We start from the raw sequence: 19,566 nt of genomic DNA on the forward strand, positions 1-19,566 counted from the left end.
TCGCACATTACATATCTGTTGTTGCATAAGTAACATAGATGAATTAGTGTTTTTTTTTTAGATCATTATTTCTTGTAGAAGGACAGTGATTGGGATGGGAGCAATGACATTACCTTTTCTTCTTCAGAAGTTATTAGCATACACAGAGTGGCATAATCGGCCTCGGATCTCTGTTTAAGTCCAAGCACATATTTTGGCTGATATCACTATTGTTACAAGCACTAAATTAATTAAACTGGTTAAAAAGGAACACAACACAGGTCATCTAGCCTTTGTGCTAATAGATTTATATCAAATAAGGATTGCTCTTTAGCAAGTCACTGCACTAATTAAGGTGTTATATGGGTTATACAGTATTTTGAAAGGAAGTACATATTGATTCTTGCTTCACTTCCCAATCACTTTACTGTGCTTAATTTGCATCTTTTCTAATCAAGATTTTAACAGCATTTTATCAAAGGTGCATATTAAAGTATGAAGAGACCTCCTGACCACAAAATATTGATGCATAAAGACAGAAAGATCATCCATCCTTGCACTGGTTGCATAGTTTGCTCTCTCTCTCTCTCTCTCTTGATATACAGGGTGGGCCATTTATATGGATACACCTTAATAAAATAGGAATGGTTGGTGATATTAACTTCCTGTTTGTGGTACATTAGTATATGTGAGGGGGGAAACTTTTCAAGATGGGTGGTGACCATGGTGGCCATTTTGAAGTCGGCCATTTTAAATCCAACTTTTGTTTTTTCAATAGGAAGAGGGTCATGTGACACATCAAACTTATTGGGAATTTCACAAGAAAAACAATGGTGTGCTTGGTTTTAACGTAACTTTATTCTTTCATGAGTTATTTACAAGTTTCTGACCACTTATAAAATGTGTTCAATGTGCTGCCCATTGTGTTGGATTGTCAATGCAACCCTCTTCTCCCACTCTTCACACACTGATAGCAACACCTCAGGAGAAATGCTAGCACAGGCTTCCAGTATCCGTAGTTTCAGGTGCTGCACATCTCGTATCTTCACAGCATAAACAATTGCCTTCAGATGACCCCAAAGATAAAAGTATAAGCGGGTCAGATCAGGAGACCTTGGGGGCCATTCAACTGGCACACGATAACCAATCCACTTTCCAGGAAACTGTTCATCTAGGAATGCTCTGACCTGACACCCATAATGTGGTGGTGCACCATCTTGCTGGAAAAACTCAGGGAACGTGCCAGCTTCAGTGCATAAAGAGGGAAACACATCATCATGTAGCAATTTCGCATATCCAGTGACCCCCTTAGCCTTTTATCTTTGGGGTCATCTGAAGGCAATTGTCTATGCTATTAAGATACGAGATGTGCAGCACCTGAAACTACTGATACTGGAAGCCTGTGCTAGCATTTCTCCTGCGGTGTTGCTATCAGTGTGTGAAGAGTGGGAGAAGAGGGTTGCATTGACAATCCAACACAATGGGCAGCACATTAAACACATTTTATAAGTGGTCATAAACTTGTAAATAACTCATGAAAGAATAAAGTTATGTTAAAACCAAACACACCATTGTTTTTCTTGTGAAATTCACAATAAGTTTAATGTGCCTCATGACCCTCTTCCTATTGAAAAAACAAAAGTTGGATTCAAAATGGCCGACTTCAAAATGGCCGCCATGGTCACCACCCATCTTGAAAAGTTTCCCCCCTCACATATACTAATGTGCCACAAACAGGAAGTTAATATCACCAACCATTCCCATTTTATTAAGGTGTATCCATATAAATAATCCAGGAAACAGGTCAGCACTTCACCTTTGTGTGCACGCTGCACGGGGAAGGAGCAATCTCCAGTAAATGCAAATGATGAATCCCAGCAGCTGTGTCTATTGTAGAATAAACTTCTTTTTTTCAGGGGGCCAAACATTACTTTTATTTGGCACCTCAGCAAAACCAAAACAAACAATACAAATAAAACACCTGCCCTGCTGGGCTCTAACTAAACATGAGGACTCCCTACCTCACTGAAAGCCCCGTTCACACACGGGAAGAACATGCGGCTTTTCCCAGCCTAACAATCCAGCACTTCCAGGCTGTAACAAAGTCCAGTACCTTTTGGGGGATTGTGGCCCAGAAGTCCTCCTGACTCTGGCCTAGCGACCGTCGATTTCAAGTCCTCACGGAGTCCTCCAAAGTTGAGGCTAACACCTAGCCCCATGGCCCCTCAGCCAGCTCAGCTGAGCCCACTTGTACAGAGCCTTCCCAGGCCTCTGCTGCACACAGACTCTTCTTCCTCCTAACAATCTGGACTGGGCTCTTATCCCAGAGTGATTGTTGCACCTGGTGCGGTCTCTGACCTGCTGATTGACAGCAAAGAAATGGAAACCCCTGCCATATCTCTCCCCTAACAGCCGTGAGGCTTGTCACTGCCTCACAAGGTATAATGTACAGTCATGGCCAAAAGTTTTGAGAATTACCTAAATATTGGAAATTGGAAAAGTTGCTGCTTAAGTTTTTATAATAGAAATTTGCATATACTCCAGAATGTTATGAAGAGTGATCAGATGAATTGCATAGTCCTTCTTTGCCATGAAAATTAACTTAATCCCAAAAAAAACTTTCCACTGCATTTCATTGCTGTCATTAAAGGACCTGCTGAGATCATTTCAGTAATCGTCTTGTTAACTCAGGTGAGAATGTTGACGAGCACAAGGCTGGAGATCATTATGTCAGGCTGATTGGGTTAAAATGGCAGACTTGACATGTTCAAAGGAGGGTGATGCTTGAAATCATTGTTCTTCCATTGTTAACCATGGTGACCTGCAAAGAAACATGTGCAGCCATCATTGTGTTGCATAAAAATGGCTTCACAGGCAAGGATATTGTGGCTACTAAGATTGCACCTCAATCAACAATTTATAGGATCATCAAGAACTTCAAGGAAAGAGGTTGAATTCTTGTTAAGAAGGCTTCAGGGCGTCCAAGAAAGTCCAGCAAGTGCCAGGATCATCTCCTAAAGAGGATTCAGCTGCGGGATCGGAGTGCCACCAGTGCAGAGCTTGCTCAGGAATGGCAGCAGGCATATGTGAGCACATCTGCATGCACAGTGAGGCGAAGACTTTTGGAAGATGGCCTGGTGTCAAGAAGGGCAGCAAAGAAGCCCCTTTTCTCCAAAAAAAAACATCAGGGACAGATTGATCTTCTGCAGAAAGTATAGTGAATGGACTGCTGAGGACTGGGGCAAAGTCATATTCTCCGATGAAGCCTCTTTCCGATTGTTTGGGGCATCTGGAAAAAGTATGTCCGGAGAAAAAACGGTGAGCGTTACCGTTCTGTGTCATGCCAACAGTAAAGCATCCAGAGACCATTCATGTGTGGGGTTGCTTCTCATCCAAGGGAGTGGGCTCACTCACAATTTTGCCCAAAAACACAGCCATGAATAAAGAATGGTACCAAAACACCCTCCAACAGCAACTTCTTCCAACAATCCAACAACAGTTTGGTGAAGAACAATGCATTTTCCAGCACGATGGAGCACCGTGCCATAAGGCAAAAGTGATAACTAAGTGGCTCGGGGACCAAAATATTGACATTTTGGGTCCATGGCCTGGAAACTCCCCAGATCTTAATCCCATTGAGAATTTGTGGTCAATCCTCAAGAGGCGGCTGGACAAACAAAAACCCACTAATTCTGACAAACTCCAAGAAGTGATTATGAAAGAATGGGTTGCTATCAGTCAGGAATTGGCCCAGAAGTTGATTGAGAGCATGCCCAGTCGAATTGCAGAGGTCCTGAAAAAGAAGGGCCAACACTGCAAATACTGACTCTTTGCATAAATGTCAAGTAATTATCGATAAAAGCCTTTGAAACGTATGAAGTGCGTGTAATTATATTTCACTACATCACAGAAACAACTGAAACAAAGATCTAAAAGCAGTTTAGCAGCAAACTTTGTGAAAACTAATATTTGTGTCATTCTCAAAACTTTTGGCCACGACTGTACATATGTATATACACTGCTCAAAAAATAAAGGGAACACTTAAACAACACTATGTAACTCCAAGTCAATCACACTTCTGTGAAATCAAACTGTCCACTTAGGAAGCAACACTGAGTGACAATCAATTTCACATGCTGTTGTGCAAATGGGATAGACAACAGGTGGAAATTATAGGCAATTAGCAAGACACCCCCAATAAAGGAGTGGTTCTGCAGGTGGTTACCACAAACCACTTTTCAGTTCCTATGCTTCCTGGCTGATGTTTTGGTCACTTTTGAATGCTGGCGGTGCTTTCACTCTAGTGGTAGCATGAGACGGAGTCTACAACCCACACAAGTGGCTCAGGTAGTGCAGCTTATCCAGGATGGCACATCAATGCGAGCTGTGGCAAGAAGGTTTGCTGTGTCTGTCAGCGTAGTGTCCAGAGCATGGAGGCGCTACCAGGAGACAGGCCAGTACATCAGGAGACGTGGAGGAGGCCGTAGGAGGGCAACAACCCAGCAGCAGGACCGCTACCTCCGACTTTGTGCAAGGAGGAACAGGAGGAGCACTGCCAGAGCCCTGCAAAATGACCTCCAGCAGGCCACAAATGTGCATGTGTCTGCTCAAACGGTCAGAAACAGACTCCATGAGGGTGATATGAAGGCCCGACATCCACAGGTGCGGGTTGTGATTACAGCCCAACACCGTGCAGGACGTTTGGCATTTGCCAGAGAACACCAAGATTGGCAAATTCGCCACTGGCGCCCTGTGCTCTTCACAGATGAAAGCAGGTTCACACTGAGCACATGTGACAGACGTGACAGAGTCTGGAGACGGAGTGGAGAACATTCTGCTGCCTGCAACATCCTCCAGCATGACGGGTTTGGCATTAGGTCAGTAATGGTGTGGGGTGGCATTTCTTTGGAGGGCCGCACAGCCCTCCATGTGCTCGCCAGAGGTAGCCTGACTGCCATTAGGTACCGAGATGAGATCCTCAGACCCCTTGTGAGACCATATGCTGGTGCGGTTGGCCCTGGGTTCCTCCTAATGCAAGACAATGCTAGACCTCATGTGGCTGGAGTGTGTCAGCAGTTCCTGCAAGACAAAGGCATTGATGCTATGGACTGGCCCGCCCGTTCCCAGACCTGAATCCAATTGAGCACATCTGGGACATCATGTCTCGCTCTATCTACCAACGTCACGTTGCACCACAGACTGTCCAGGAGTTGGCAGATGCTTTAGTCCAGGTCTGGGAGGAGATCCCTCAGGAGACCGTCTGCCACCTCATCAGAAGCATGCACAGGCGTTGTAGGGAGGTCATACAGGCACGTGGAGGCCACACACACTACTGAGCCTCATTTTGACTTGTTTTAAGGACATTACATCAAAGTTGGATCAGCCTGTAGTGTGTTTTTCCACTTAAATTTTGAGTGTGACTCCAAACCCAGACCTCCATGGGTTGAAAAATTTGATTTCCATTTTTTAATTTTTGTGTGATTTTGTTGTCAGCACATTCAACTATGTAAAGAACAAAGTATTTCAGAAGAATATTTAATTAACTCAGATCTAGGATGTGTTATTTTTGTGTTCCCTTTATTTTTTTGAGCAGTGTATATACCTTCAGTAGCTATTCCTCCCGACTTCTCCACACAGATGAATACTCAACTTAGTTCACATCAGTTATCGTCAATTATTTCTAACAGTTAATGTGAGCCAAAATCAGTAGCAAAAGCTACTCAGAGATAAGGTATAATGGAAAGATATTCACCTGTTTTGTGTTTGAACCAAAACTTTGACCCGCACTTGGTTTTGGATCACAATGACTAATGTAACATAGTAACATAGTACATAAGGCCGAAAAAATACATTTGTCCATCCAGTTCGGCCTGTTATCCTGCAAGTTGATCCAGAGGAAGGCAAAAAAAAAAAACTGTGAGGTAGAAGCCAATTTTTCCCACTTTAGGGGAATAAAAAAATTCCTTTCCGACTCCAATCAGGCAATCAGACTGACTCCCTGGATCAATGACCCCTCTCTAGTAGCTATAGCCTGTAATATTATTACGCTCCAGAAATACATCTAGGCCCCGTCTTGAATTCCTTTATTGTACTCACCATCACCACCTCCTCAGGCAGAGAGTTCCATAGTCTCACTGCTCTTACCGTAAAGAATCCCTTTTCTATGTTTGTGCACAAACCTTCTTTCCTCCAGACGCAGAGGATGTCCCCTCGTCACAGTCACAGTCCTGGGGATAAATAGATGATGGGATAGATCTCTGCACTGATCCTTGATATATTTATACATATTAATTAGATCTCCCTCAGTAGTCTTTTTTCTATAGTGAATAACCCTAATTTTGATAATCTTTCAGGGTACTGTAGTTGCCCCATGGAATGGAAATAACTGACCAAATAAGTGTGTGAATTTGGCCTGACTGTTAGTGTCAAAATCTACTATGAGCATCTAAAGGAGACCAAGTCCCTATAGTCCAGAGAGAAAAAACTGCAAGTAAAATCAATTGCCCGAGCTCTGTGTGTAACAGAATTGCAGAGCTTAATATATATATATATATATATATATATATATATATATATATATATATACAGTACAGACCAAAAGTTTGGACACACCTTCTAATTCAAAGAGTTTTCTTTATTTTCATGACTATGAAAATTGTAGATTCACACTGAAGGCATCAAAACCATGAATTAACACATGTGGAATTATATACATAACAAACAAGTGTGAAACAACTGAAAATATGTCATATTCTAGGTTCTTCAAAGTAACCACCTTTTGCTTTGATTCCTGCTTTGCACACTCTTGGCATTCTCTTGATGAGCTTCAAGAGGTAGTCCCCTGAAATGGTTTTCACTTCACAGGTGTGCCCTGTCAGGTTTAATAAGTGGGATTTCTTGCCTTATAAATGGGGTTGGGACCATCAGTTGCGTTGAGGAGAAGTCAGGTGGATACACAGCTGATAGTCCTACTGAATAGACTGTTAGAATTTGTATTATGGCAAGAAAAAAGCAGCTAAGTAAAGAAAAAATAGTGGCCATCATTACTTTAAGAAATGAAGGTCAGTCAGTCAGCCGAAAAATTGGGAAAACTTTGAAAGTAAGGGCTATTTGACCATGAAGGAGTGTGATGGGGTGCTGCGCCAGATGACCTGGCCTCCACAGTCACCGGACCTGAACCCAATCGAGATGGTTTGGGGTGAGCTGGACCGCAGAGTGAAGGCAAAAGGGCCAACAAGTGCTAAGCATCTCTGGGAACTCCTTTAAAACTGTTAGAAGACCATTTCAGGGGACTACCTCTTGAAGCTCATCAAGAGAATGCCAAGAGTGTGCAAAGCAGTAATCAAAGCAAAAGGTGTCTACTTTGAAGAACCTAGAATATGACATATTTTCAGTTGTTTCACACTTGTTTGTTATGTATATAATTCCACATGTGTTAATTCATAGTTTTGATGCCTTCATAGTCATGAAAATAAAGAAAACTCTTTGAATGAGAAGGTGTGTCCAAACTTTTGGTCTGTACTGTATATTTCACCACTGTTATGTCTGTTGATGTGGGTGAGTTGGGTGTGAAAAAGTCTCTTTAGTCTATACAGTATGTATCACAGGTAGTGTACATTCCTAGTGCTTTGTATAGGTGGTCATCCTTCTTGAGTATCCCTCCACTGGAACACAACAATTTTTTGTCAAACTTTACCAGCAATACATCACTTTTTCTCCATCTGTTCCTCCAAACTTTCTGGATTCAACACAGTCTCATGTCTTTTGTTCCACAGAAATTTGCATGGGTCAAAGACACCTGCCAAAATTCCAATGTTCATTTTAATGGTCCTACTTACTTTAAAATAAGGCCAAACCAGTCGGAAGGAATCAGAGGGTTCATTTTAATGTTTTAATGTTTTATCTCCTTTTGCGCTTGTTCCACCTTGAACAGGTTGTAGGCTTATTTTAAAGTAAGTAAGGCCATTAAAATTTGTTCATAGATTGGCCATGTTTAAATTGAGCATGTGCAATCCTTCTGTCCTCAGACAGCATCTTTTGGCTTAGAGTTAGTGTAATGCCATACACAAGGGGAAATCAGCTGGACCTGACAAAATCATCAGGTTTAATTGACACAGTTATGTGTATGAGCACCCTTAGTTTAACCTTGGCCTAACACTCAATGTCATGTACAAAAATGGCTGCGTTCACCATAAATTACATATACATTTTGCTGCACATTTGTTGTGGTAATGCAAAGGGTAAATACAAAAATATGGCAAATAGTTTGATTTTATGCCATAAAATCTGCCCTGTTTTTTCCATACCAAAATTTGCAAGAAAAATATCACATCTGAACTTCCCTCAGGGTTTGACTTGACTGCAGGAGGCTATTTCAATGAGCCCAATTTCTCACAAAATAGCAAAGCCTAGCCACAACAAAGCCATGCAATATGGCATAAATGACCATGCTTTTATTTGGGAATTATCACTTAAGTCATAAGCCTAAGTTCATGGTGTCATATACCAATAAATACCCCATTTTACATTATTATAGTAATACGATAACCCATCTCATGGCATCCTTTTCTGATCATCATGACTCCAACTGCTGAGGTTCCCTGTAATCCTGAGAAGGAAAGGGACAATCTATAAAGGACACCTAATGTTTCTCTGTTTTCTAACAGCAACACTCAAAGAAACATTTGACATTATAATTATTTTACATAGTTAATGTCAGTAAAGTGTATAATAATGGATAGATATTTAAAGATGACCTGTCACCACATAATGCAGTGCAAGCTGTAGGCAGCATGTTATACAGCAGGAGGAGCTGATCAGATTAATATATCGTTTTATTGGAAAAGATTTAAAAAAAAATAGCAATTTAATCATTTAAACCTGTGCTCTTTTTGGGCATAGGAGTCATGTGGGCAGTGCCAATCAGTAACTGGCAGCTAAGCCGGCATGACTAAGCAAACATGGAAGGCTGTCACTGAGTATGATCGTCCATGTGACTCCTATGTACTATACAAAAAACAATAGGTTTACTTTATATAGTTTTGCAAGAATAGATTTAAATTTTTTTTATCAGTCTGCTCAGCTCCTCCTGCTCTATAACATACTGTCTACAGATTGCACTGCATTACATGGTGACAGCTTTCCTTTCCTAAAATGTGTTTCAACAACACTTTCATTGATGTTACTCAGGCTCAGTCCCCCATATCTTTTTAACTAGAATTAAAGTATCTTTTTAAGGGCTAATGCACACGAAAGTTGCCTGTTTTGTGGTTCGCAAATTGCACACAAATACCCACTGCATGCATTCCGCATTGTACACAATGGAACATCCAGCCCCTAACAGTCTATCCTTGTCCACTAATGGAACGGAAAGAACATGCGGATACAGACACCACATAGTGTGTATCTGCGGCTCCATTGACGTTAATTGGTCCGAATCCGCATGTGGTTCAGATGTGGACCAAAAATACATTTGTGTACATGAGTAAGAGTAAGAGCATTGTGTGACAGATCTGTACAGCGCAGATTCACAGTATGGCGGTGTATATGGACCTTTTGTCTAAAAGAAATGTTTATTACTAAAAATGTGAGCAGGGAATAAAACTTAGATCATATAATAAAGCATCATTGCCTTGTGCAGAGGGAAGTCAGGTGGGCGTATATATAGATATATATATATATATGTATCTGCCCCATTATTGATGTGTATATATGTATATATATGGGCCCCTTTTTATGGCCAATAGGGATATATATTCCCTGTATGGCCATGTGTATATTGGCCAGTATGGGCAAAGGTATGGGTATATATATATATATACCGTATTTTTCGCTTTATAAGACGCACTCCCCCCCCCCCCTTCAAAAAGTGGGGGGGAAATGGCCGTGCGTCTTATAAAGCGGATACTTCGCTGGCCGCTATGCTGCACAGCGCGGCCAGCGAAGTATCAGTGTGGAGGGAGGAGGCGGAGACATTCATGGCGGGGCCCGGTGCAGTGACTCTACTCTAATACACCGGGCCCCTCAACTGTTAAGTACATTCAATCTGATCCATATCTTAATTTATACCGCACTGTTCTGTACTTACTGTAGTACCATATGTATAGCATTAAGACGGCGCAGACCGGCAGCTCCCTCGGTCATGCTCTGCCTGCCCCGCCTGCCTGTTCATTCATAAAATGAGATAAGCAGGCAGGCAGGCGGCGCATGAGGAGGGAGCTTCGGCAGGCGGGGCAGGCGGCGCATAACCAAGGGAGCTGCTGGTCTGCGCCGTCTTAATGCTATACATACGGTACTACAGTAAGTACAGAACAGTGCAGTATACATTAAGATATAGATCGGATTTATGTACTTAACAGCTGCGGGGCCGGGTGTATTAGACTAGAATCACTGCACCAGGCCCCGCCATGAGTGTCTCCGCCTCCTCCCTCCACACTGATGCATCTGATGGGGGATCTGTAGATGACACTTATGGGGATCTGTGGATGACATAAGTGTCATCCACAGAGCCCCATAAGTGTCATCCACAGATCCCCCATCAGTGTAATCCGCAGATCCCCCATCAGTGTAATCCATAGATCCCCCCATAACAGTGCATCATCCACAGATCCCCCATAACAGTGCGTCATCCACAGATCCCCCCATAACATGCGTTATCCACAGATCCCCCATAACAGTGCATCATCCACAGATCCCCCATAACAGTGCATCATCCACAGATTCCCCCATAACAGTGCATCATCCACAGATCCCCCATAACAGTGCGTCATCCACTGATCCCTCATAACAGTGCGGCATCCACAGACCACCATTAGTTCAAAACCTACCAAAAGCACACCTTTTCGTTCAAAATATTTTTTTCTTATTTTCCTCCTCAAAAACCTAGGTGCGTCTTATCATCAGGTGCGTCTTATAAAGCGTAAAATATAGTATATATATATATATATATATATATATATATAGAGAGAGAGAGATGTGTGTATGCCCCTTATATTGCACACATCTGTATATATATATATATATATATATATATATATATGGGCTTTCCCCCAAAATTTCAATAATTAATATTTCCCTTAACACCTTGAAATCTTTAAGAAAACCTTTGGGGACTCTCAGTTATTACTATTTTATTAACCCATTACATTTGGAAAATTGAAATATCATAGTCTAACTTCTTTGAAAATGCATCGGAGAACTGTGCTGAGCTGCCCATACATTGTAAATAAAAAACATATATTTGAAAGAGAGCTATTTAAGAATGTGGATAAGGCTCAGTACATGGAAATCTCTGGGGATTTAAATGTTCATCCCCCTTCAGCCGGTAAGATTTATGACTTGCTACAGCAACTTCTCCTAAGGAAATAAAGGCAGCATGAAAATAAACTGCAAGCACCAATAGCTGCATCTTCTTCTTGCCTTTAGGTCTCATTTCAGATAATTGTTTTGCAAGTCCACTTCTTTGGAAAAATTTTAAGTCTATAATAAAATATATGTTCACTTAACTTATAATGTAACATATCTGCACACAATGGTGGGGATTTATTATATAGATATAGAAGAACTCTGGAATAACTTTGGCTAAATGAGGGGCACAGATCGCGTTCAGCAACTTTCCTATGCAGTTGATATCATTTTTTCACCTCCCTTCATAGTTTTAAAGAGTGTTTTGGAAAAAGGGTTGGCGAGGGGAGCCATATAATGAACCAGCTTGCACACATTTTTGTTGCAAAATGTTGGTATACTAAAACTATCTTTTACCAGACAGCATAAGAAATGGATGGATGGCTGCTGTGTCTTACATTTAAATTCCAATAGTTTGGTGAAAGTTTTCCTTCACACAGTGCTCAGATCTTTTATTGTCTTGCGTGTCTTATGCAGAGATGTTCTAACAATGCAGAATTAACAGTGCCTCATCCAACAGCAACAAAAATGGCACTCACACATCATCTACCATGGGCCCTCTGTGTCTGTCCTGCAGGATAGATCACAGTGGAAAACTGTCAGCTTTGTTTTTTGCTGCAGGCACTCTAGTATTGACACAGTGACTGGCAGCATAAAAAGTACATCGCAAGAGTTGATAGCTGACGGATTTTGTTCTGTTCTAGTTTGGAGACAGGAAATCAGTAGCATTATACTCTGTCTCCGTCCTTAACAGAGGAGTATGTACAGTCTGCAGCTGACAGAACTAAGTGAAAAAAGAAAAAAAAGAATACAACTCTGTTCACACTTACCTAGTTCACAGGGTCTCTTGTGTTTTTGACAGCAAGATTAGCACAATTTGCTTAAAGGGAACCTGTTACCTGGATTTTGTGTATAGAGCTGAGGACATGGGTTGCTAGATGGCCGCTAGCACATCTGCAATATCCAGTCCCCATAGCTCTGTGTGTTTTTATTGTGTAAAAAAACTATTTGATACATATGCAAATTAACCTGAGATGAGTCCTGTATGTGAGATGAGTCAGGGACAAGATTCATCTCAGGTTAATTTGCATATGTATCAAATTGTTTATTTTTTACACAATAAAAGCACACAGAGCTATGGGGACTGGGTATTGCGGACGTGCTAGCGGCCATCTAGCAACCCATGTCCTCTGCTCTATACCTAAAATCCAGGTGACAGGTTCCCTTTAAAAAACCCTTATGGAAAACTGACTGACCTACCGTATACTCTGGATAGGTCATCAGTATCTGATAAATGTGAATCCGACATACTGATCATCTGTTCGAGAAGGCACTGGTGCTCGCAGTAGCGTTGTGGCTTTCTCTCAGCTGACCAACACAGCACCATCTATTTTATAGTGGCTGTGCTTGGTACCGCAATCCAGCCCCATTCACTTCAATGGAACTGAGCTGTGCCTGGGCCATTGACCAATGAATATGACGACACATGGGCTAGGCAAACTGTGAGAAGGTCGTGGTTCTACTGCGAGTGCTGATGCCTTCTCAAACAAATGATCAGCATGAAGTCCTAGGTTCTGAACCCTCACCGATGAGATACTGTTGACCTATCCAGATGATATAATATGTCATCAGTTAAAACATTTTGGAAAACCCTTTTAACTCCTAGAAATGAGGCAAGGAGGATGAGCAAATCATTAGCACTACAGTACCAGAACAAGCATTAAAACAATTTGTCGACTATACTTCTAGTTACAGAACGTGACACCAAGTCTAGTATAAGGGCTCTTGAGAATGCACACATTTTTTTTTATACTTGGATACATACTGTAGCATAGGAGAAAAGTTTCCGGTACCATGATTGCTTACACAAGCAAAGGAGAGAATATCTTTTATGGTAGGTTAGACACTGATATGGGAGTGTAAAAGTAAATTCAAAAGACACTAATAAAAATAAAAACAGCATTCCAAAAGGATAGCATTTCACAACATTTCATACAGTGCTAATCATAATTATGATAAATAGTCCAACTAGACACATAAAGGCAATTAAAATCTAGCTAACAATGTATTTTCATGGACTGAGTGGCCTATTGTTGGGAAGGAAGCATTGCTTCCCGACAGTCGCTGCTCGGTCAGTGGAGGTGACCACTGCATTTACATGCAGCAATCTTCTTCACTGTATGAGGATGAGGGATCACTATTGCTCCACATACAGAATCATGGTTACTGAGCAGGAGATCGCTGTTTAGACAGCACAATCTGCTGCCCAGAAGCCATGATCGGTGGTGCCTGCACAGGGTAACCCGATGAATGAGCGTTTAACTCGTTCATCAAGTAATCAGCGGCACATTAACATGGCCAGATTGTTGGGAATGACCGTTCGCAGGAGTGGTAGTTCCCGATAATCTGCCCGATTCTCGGGCTGTATAAATGCACCTTAACTCATCATAAAATAGCAAACTAGCAAATCCAACTCTGTATTACACTGTACTTGCTCTTTTAAATTAGGTGAATCACAAGATAGATCTGTCTGTACTTCATAACATATTTTCTGACTTTTTCCTATCATGTATGCCTTCTGTATTTATAGGACTATTTCAGGATTGTCGCCATTTTTAGACAGCCCCGGAGTATATGGTACTTGTTAAAAACTCATACTCACCTGCTGTCTACAACTCTTTTCTGGTGCCCTGGCTCCTTTTGGAAACCTTCTGGTCCCCAGTCTGTATGGATGGTGTCAGATACACCACTGCAGCCAATGACTGGACTCAGTAAAGGCATGTCCCCAGGCAGCACATTACCCGTTGGGCACACATTGCTGCTGAAGCCAGTCATTGTCTGCAGCATGCATGTGACCCTGTCCATATGGGAGCAGGTGATAATGATATTTTTAACCGGTACTATATATTATGGAGGTTAGCTAAAATGTGTTATACATTGCAATTTCATTACATCTCATATGCATTTCTAAAAAGCTCTCAGTATGTCAGTTGATATCAGATTTTTTATATCTTAAAAATATAAGCTATACTTCAAATCTCAGCGTAAGAAAAAATTAATTATGTATATGGGTGTAACTATAGCCATAGCAGCCACATAACATCCTATGGGGCCCAGAGGTTGTAGGGACCCATTCAGGTGTAAGAACATTTTACCTTTTTATGTGGAATAACAGTATGGTGAAATAACAATTTTTGATATAATGTGGGCTTTCTGATATATGGTACTATTATACATACATTTAATTATCGCTACTTGCTGTTTTCATTTTTTACACTAGGTTGTGAGGCCCCACCTTTATTTTAGCTATGGGACCCTATGAATTAAAGTTACACCCCTGATAACATACCACTAATAACGTAAGGATTTGATGAATGAAATGAAAGCATGTGACCACCTACCCACACACCTTGGAAGAGGTGTACTCCACACTCTCCGGCCACCTCCCAAGCAAGTGAGTGTACTAGCACCTTCCAAACGATATCCAGGGAAACAGGAAAATGTTAGAGTGTCTCCAACACCAAAGTGGAAGCCTATTCTTCTACTAAATGCGGGCACTCCCGGATCATCACAGGGTTCCAAGTCATATTCTACACAAACCAGAAAAAAATGGAAAACAACAGCAATTGTATAAAGATCAATAAATGTTAAAATAAAATAGGTATATATATATATATATATATATATATATATATATATATAGAAGTAAAAATTGGACTGCACTCCTGTAGACTTTCAAAATTGTCAGTGAAGAAACTTTATTCACCCATAAAGTGGCACGGAGCGACGTTTCGGCTCATACATACTTGAGAAAGGCTCATATATGAGCCGAAACGTCGCTCCGTGCCACTTTATGGGTGAATAAAGTTTCTTCACTAACAATTTTGAAAGTCAACAGGAGTGCAGTCCAATTTTTCTTTCTATACTGCTCTGCACCCGTTTCCCCCCTTTTTTGAATGGTGCTGCTGGTGATTTTTTCATTTGTGTATATATATATATATATATATATTAGTGATGATCGAGCATGCTCGGCCGAACACCAGTTCGGCTCGAGCATCTCGATGCTCGGCACATGGGGGTATTCGGCCGAATACCTCATGTGCTCTAGTGCAATTCTCGATTCTCCGGCCCGCATGTTTCTTGGCTGCTACGCAGCCAAAAAACGTGCAGGTAAGTACTGCCCTCACTGTAATGTCATAGCCATGTTGGCTGCTGGCATTACAGTGATTGGCTAGCCGGAACGCGTCATAAGGTGCTATATAGCACCCGATGACGCATGTTCGGCTCATTCTTAGTCAGGGAGACCTGTGCTGAGGAAGGGACAGAGAGTGTAGGGAGTGCTAAAGTCCTTTTAAAGACTTTCGTGTGTGGCAGCAGCAATCTATATTTTTAGCGCAACCTGCGCTAGATTGCTAAAATCTTACAGACCCAAAAGTCCTACTAAGGACTATTGTGTGTGGCAGCAATATCTATTTTTAGCGCATCCTGCGCTAAATAGCGTACAATAGTTAGGCCGCTGCAGACAGTGACATTAGCTGCGTCACATCTCCAGTGTAAAGTGTGCGAATCCAAAAAAATCTGTGACATCCAGTGTACTCTTTCGGTAAACGGTGTCCACTACGGACAGTGACATTAGCTGCGCCACATCTCCAGTGTATAGTGTGCGCATCCAAAATATATCTGTGACATACAGTGTACTTTTTCCGTAGACGTTGTCTGCTGCGACAGTGACATTACCAGCGCCACATCTGCAGTTTAACGTGTGCGCTGAAAAAATGTATCTGTGACATACAGTGTACTTTTTCCGTAGACAGTGTCCGCTGCGGACAGTGAAATTGCAAGGGGTACATCTCCAGTGTAACATGTGCGGTTAAAAAATGTATCTGTGACATACAGTGTACTTTTTTGCGTAGACGCTGCGGGCAGTGACATTACCGGTGGTACCTCTCCTGTATAACGTTTCCTCATTCCAAATACCTGTGACATTCCCTGTGATTTTTTATTAGCCGCTGGTGACAGCATTGACATTATCTGCGGGATATCTCCTGTGTGAAGTTTCCACATCCCAAATACCTTTCTTAATTTGTTTGCGCATACACTTCCAAATCCTATGCTACTGTACGTGTGACAGACTTTATATCATATATAACATTTAATATGAAGAAGGCGAGCAGTGGCCGTGATGCTGATGGTGCACGCAGAGGACGTGGCCCTGGGCGTGGTTAAACTGTGCCTAGCTTCATGTCCTAGTTTGCAGGGCGGCGCAGGACACCACTCTTATAGTCAATTGTCAATCACCGAGGTAGTGGATAGGTCAACTAGTCAGGAGGATGAGCAGAGTTAGGAAGTAGAAGAGGAGGTGGTGGACGATGAAGTCACTGACCCAACCTGGTAAGGTGGAAAGCTGAGCGAGGACAGTACAGAGGGGGAGGGATCTACTGCACCACATAAGGCTGGAAGAGGCAGTGGGGTGGCAAAATGGAGAAGGCAGGCCACACCAAACAGGCCAGAAACTGTTCCCCTGAGCACCCCTTGCGGAAATCTCGCTTGCGAAGGGCTAGGTGTTCATCAGTCTGGCGCTTTTTTGAGGAAAGTGCGGACGACAAAAGAATTTTGCAACCTGTACCATACAAAAATGAGCAGGGGTGTGAACACTAGCAACCTCACTACCACCAGCATAATCTGCCACATGGCATCAAAGCACCGTAATAGGTGGGCAGAACGCGTGAGTCCACAATCTGTGTCTGCGGGTCACACCACTGCACCCTCTTCCCCTGTGTTACATGCTGGCCAATCCCCTGTCGAAGGCGCAGGCCCGGATGCCTCCCGCCCTGCACCTGGACCTTCGCAAACATTATCAGCGACCACATCCACTTCCGTGTCCCAGCGCAGCATACAAATGTCCCTACCCCAGGCATTTGAATGCAAGCGCAAATACCCAGCCACCCACCCACAGGCCATAGCACTAAATGCACATCTTTCCAAATTACTGGCCGTGGAAATGTTGCCATTTAGGCTTGTGGACACAGGCCTTCCGCAGCCTGATGTCGGCGGCCATCCCGCGTTATGCAGTACCCGGCCGCCACTATTTTTCAAGGTGTGCCGTGCCCGCCTTACACCAACATGTGTCCCGTAAAATCACACGTGCCCTGACCAATGCAGTTACTGGGAAGGCCATGAACACCAGGGAAGCAATATTTCCCTGACGGCACACTGGGTGAATGTTGTGGAGGCCGGGAGCGAGTTGTACCCTGGGATGGCACAGGTGCTACCGGCGCCAAGGATTGCGGGCCCTACATCAATCAGGGTTTCCGCCAGCACCTACGTTAGTGGCTCCAAACCCCACTTCTCCTCCTCTGCCTCCCCCTCCGCTTCCACCTCCGAATTATCTGTGTGCAGCACCAGTCAGTCATCAGTCCGTAGCTAAAAGCAGTGTAGCACTTCAGTGGGGAAGCGGCAACAGGCCGTGCTGAAGCTGATATGCTTAGGGGACAAACAGCACACAGCTGCAGAGCTGTGGCAGGGGATAAGAGACCAGACTGAGCTGTGGCTCTCGCCACTCAACCTAGAACCAGGCATGGTTGTCTCTGATAAGGGCCCTAACTTGGTGGTGGCTTTGGAGCTTGGCAAGCTCACACATATACCATGCCTAGCCCACGTCTTAAACTTAGTGGTTCAGTGGTTTCTCAAAACCTATCCCAATTTTCCGGAGCTACTGGTGAAAGGGTGTCGAGTGTGTGCACATTTCCCAAGTCAACAGCTTCAGCCGGTCTGTCAACGCTGCAGTAGCGCTTTAAATTGCCAGCTCACCAGCTGTTGTGCAACGAGAGCACGCAATGGAACTCAACGTTCCACATGTTGGCCAGGCTTTGTGAGCAGCAGAGGACAGTAGTGGAATACCAGCTGCAACATGGTCATCGCCTTTCCAGTCAACTTCCACTATTCACAAGCGAGGAGTAGGCAAGGATGTTTTTAGAAACAGGTTTTAAGAAACTTTGAGGAATTAACACAGATGGTGAGCGGCGATAATGCTATTATCAGCGCAACTATACCACTTCTGTGTCTACTCAAATGCTCGCTGCTTACAATTAAGGACGATGCTTTGCATGTAGTAGAGGTGGAAATGGTGGAAGACATTAAACAGGGTTATAGCCAGACCACCCTCAGTTTGTCTTCTCAGCGCAAATTGGATGATGAAGAGGAGGAAGAGGAGGAGGAGCAGCAGCAGACGGTTGCCTCCGCTACAGAGGGTAGTACCCATGGAAGTTTAATTCCAACTGTTCAGCATGGGTGGGCAGAAGAGGAGGAAGAGGATGAGGAGATTGAGAGTGGTCCATTTGATGACGACAGCAAAGTCTTGCCTATTGGTACTCTGGCACACATGGCTGACTTCATGTTAAGCTGCCTTGCCTGCGACCCGCGCGTTATACGCATTTTAGACAACACAGATTACAGGTTGTTCACCCTTCTCGACCCCCGCTACAAAGAGAACCTCTTATCTCTCATTCCTCTGGTGGAGAGGACGAGCAATACGGTGTAATACCAGAAGATCTCTGTTGAAAAATTGCTCCAAAAATTTCCATCTGACAACGCTGGCGGCAGAGTCTGTAGTTCCTTGGCGACCGAGGAAGGGAGACAAGGGGAACACACAGCAGTTCCAACAGAGGCAGGGCAACACTCTCCAAATCCTGAAGCAGTTTCATGATATCCCGCCAGCACCCTCACCCTGATGCACAGCCTAGTGTCACAAGGAGGGAAAAATTTTGGAAGATGGTGAAGGAGTATATAGCAGACCGTGTCAGCGTCCTCAATGATCCCTCAGTGAGTTACAACTACTGGGTGTCCAAGCTGGACACGTGGCATTTTGTCTGAGCGGGTATTTAGTGCTGCTGGTGGCATTATAACAGATAAGCGTATCCGCCTGTCAACTGAAAATGCTGACAGGTTGACTCTTATAAAAAGGAACAAGGCCTGGGTTGACCATGACTTCTCGACTCCACCAGAGGAAAGCTGATGAACATAAAGGCACTTTAAATGTGTTGTTTATATTGTACTGAATACATTGTATTCCCATGCACCCCTTCCACCACAAACAAGGGTATATGGTTTAATCTCCCTTTTCTCATCCTCCTCCTCCTCTTCTATCATATCAACATGCTTATTCGTTGCATGTAATGCCCTCA

The 19,566-nt window shown here is 43.1% G+C and overlaps 1 protein-coding gene across 1 annotated transcript in view; it reads right to left on the bottom strand.

Moving 5' to 3' along the window:
• CSMD1 (CUB and Sushi multiple domains 1) overlaps window positions 1–19,566 on the bottom strand; it is a 2,494,699-nt gene that overhangs the window by 882,629 nt on the left and 1,592,504 nt on the right. The window contains exon 21 of the mRNA XM_040430026.1: window positions 14,785–14,973. Coding sequence (XP_040285960.1) covers window positions 14,785–14,973 — 189 coding nt within the window. The remainder of the gene's footprint in view (window positions 1–14,784; window positions 14,974–19,566) is intronic.

The sequence above is a fragment of the Bufo bufo genome, chromosome 4 (genome assembly GCF_905171765.1).
Source record: "Bufo bufo chromosome 4, aBufBuf1.1, whole genome shotgun sequence".
NCBI lineage: Eukaryota > Metazoa > Chordata > Amphibia > Anura > Bufonidae > Bufo > Bufo bufo.